The 1,970-nt window shown below is 32.5% G+C and overlaps 1 protein-coding gene across 1 annotated transcript; it reads right to left on the bottom strand.

The window, feature by feature from the left end:
• Positions 1–362: 362 nt before the first annotated feature.
• Positions 363–1,326, bottom strand: LOC107465412 (uncharacterized GPI-anchored protein At3g06035-like). The gene is made up of 2 exons (XM_016084390.3): positions 1,161–1,326; positions 363–1,008 (listed from the first exon to the last, which is right to left on the bottom strand). Exons 1-2 carry the CDS (start codon positions 1,240–1,242, stop codon positions 491–493), a joined length of 600 nt encoding a protein of 199 aa, XP_015939876.1. The 5' UTR covers positions 1,243–1,326; the 3' UTR covers positions 363–490.
• Positions 1,327–1,970: the final 644 nt, after the last annotated feature.

The raw sequence follows: 1,970 nt of genomic DNA, 5'->3' as shown, positions 1-1,970 counted from the left end.
GAGTATATCAATCTGGTCCAATACAACGTCGACTTAGCTCCCACCACTTCATCTGAGCCACTTAAGCGGACTATAGCAAGAGCATGAGCAAAAATAATTATCTACAACATCAACCAAGCTAATGAACGTGCATCTTACACCTTCTTACGATAATGTTCACTAAAACTCCCTTACCCCTAATATGAACCAAACCAACCATTTTTTTAACAATAAATCTCAAAAGTGTTGAACATCGAAACGTTTCTTTTATATATATATATATATCATCATTTTAGTATAAGATCAGAAAACACAACGACACAAATAAAAATTTCATTACAATTTATTGCAAAATACATCTATTAACAGGTATACGAGTTAAATATGAGTTTTGTACATTGATTTTGTCCCAAATAATTACAAAATAAATTAACAAGGGAAAACATATTTTCACCCAAACAAAGCACATGATGAGAAGTTAAGAACACTCAAAAATGAAAGACAAGCAATTTTATATAATCAGAGAAACAAGCAAACTGAAGAACAATGCCAACACCAAACACTGATTCTTCCAATTAGCTCCAGCAAGAAGAGAAGTAGCTGAAGAGAAATTCCCTGAAGATGAGTTGGTACTTAAAATAAGAACCATCCAGTCATGTTCAGAACCAACCCCTGCAACCGTATAATTAGAATCATTGAGATACTTTGTGAAGTGATTCGACTTTGTATAATTGGAGAACAATGCATCCTCGTCCAATTTGGGCACGCGAACCGGCATGATCACCCCATCTGTTGTGGTATTGTAATCAATCCTGCACTTCTTAAGGTTCTCTTGGAACTTAGGAATCTTCAAGGCGCTACCCGGCGAAGGATAGTAGCTGGCAAGTTCTTTGCATTTGTCTTTGCCACCTAAGTCGTCCGCGATCTCGTCGGCTAAGCAAGACATCTTGCTGAGTTCCTTGAGTTCCGGAAGGTTAAAGACTTTCCGGTAGATGTTGATGTCATCAAGAAGATCCTGTCCCTCAGTTGCTGTTAGGGAATTAGTGTCATGAAGGTTAAGCATGAAGAGTAAGATTACAAAAAGCATGCATATTGATAATATTATTCGGAAGGATGTCATTGTTTTAATTTTTGGTACAAAGAATTAAATGGTGGAAAAAAACTATAACATAGGCTATTACCTCCACTTAGCACTTGGCTAGTAAACAGGTGCAAGGCGAAGACGGGTAGAAGAACGTTGAAAGCAAGTTTGAAGCATGCCATAGTTAAAATAATAGATGAGAGATTGCAACAGGAGGTGAGGAGGCAAAAGCGTCCACTTAGAATGAACTACAACTTATGCTCTTATGAGTTTAATATATTATAAACTCTCACCTTTAGGCATTATATATGATGACAATAGAAGAGGTACAAAGAGGGAAAAGAAAAATATGAAGAAGAATAAAGAGAGGGGAGGTTTACTTGTGCTAAAAGTAATTAATTTATCTAGGAGTTGTATGGTATTAATAGTTTCATGTCCATTATTTTGTTTAAGAGGGCTATTAATATTGTTTCAAGTTATTATTGTACAAATTAAATTTTCATATACTAATTGTGTAAAATATTTTATATAATTATTTAATTATATCTATGTTTTTAATAACTAATTACACAATTAAAATGTTAAAAGTAGATATTTTTTTGACATAATATTATGTGATTAGATGTAATTTTATACTAATAATACATCAAATAAAAAATATCACAATTTTAAAGTTAGCTTTTGAATTCCCACTTATATTACTGAGTCATCTTATCACATACATAATAAAAATCTATGAATATTTGTTTTTTATTTTCCTCGGAAAAAAATACTTAGTATGGCAAGTATGAATAGACATTATTACATACATTATTACAATCTGCCGTAAAATCGTGGATCGTATTTGTGTTCGACTATCTTAATTTTTTTGCGATAATTTCTTTTAAAATTTCCTTTTTAAATCACCTCT

The sequence above is a fragment of the Arachis duranensis genome, chromosome 9 (assembly GCF_000817695.3).
Source record: "Arachis duranensis cultivar V14167 chromosome 9, aradu.V14167.gnm2.J7QH, whole genome shotgun sequence".
NCBI classification, from domain to species: Eukaryota; Viridiplantae; Streptophyta; class Magnoliopsida; order Fabales; family Fabaceae; genus Arachis; species Arachis duranensis.
This window is presented reverse-complemented; position numbering and strand designations above follow the sequence as displayed.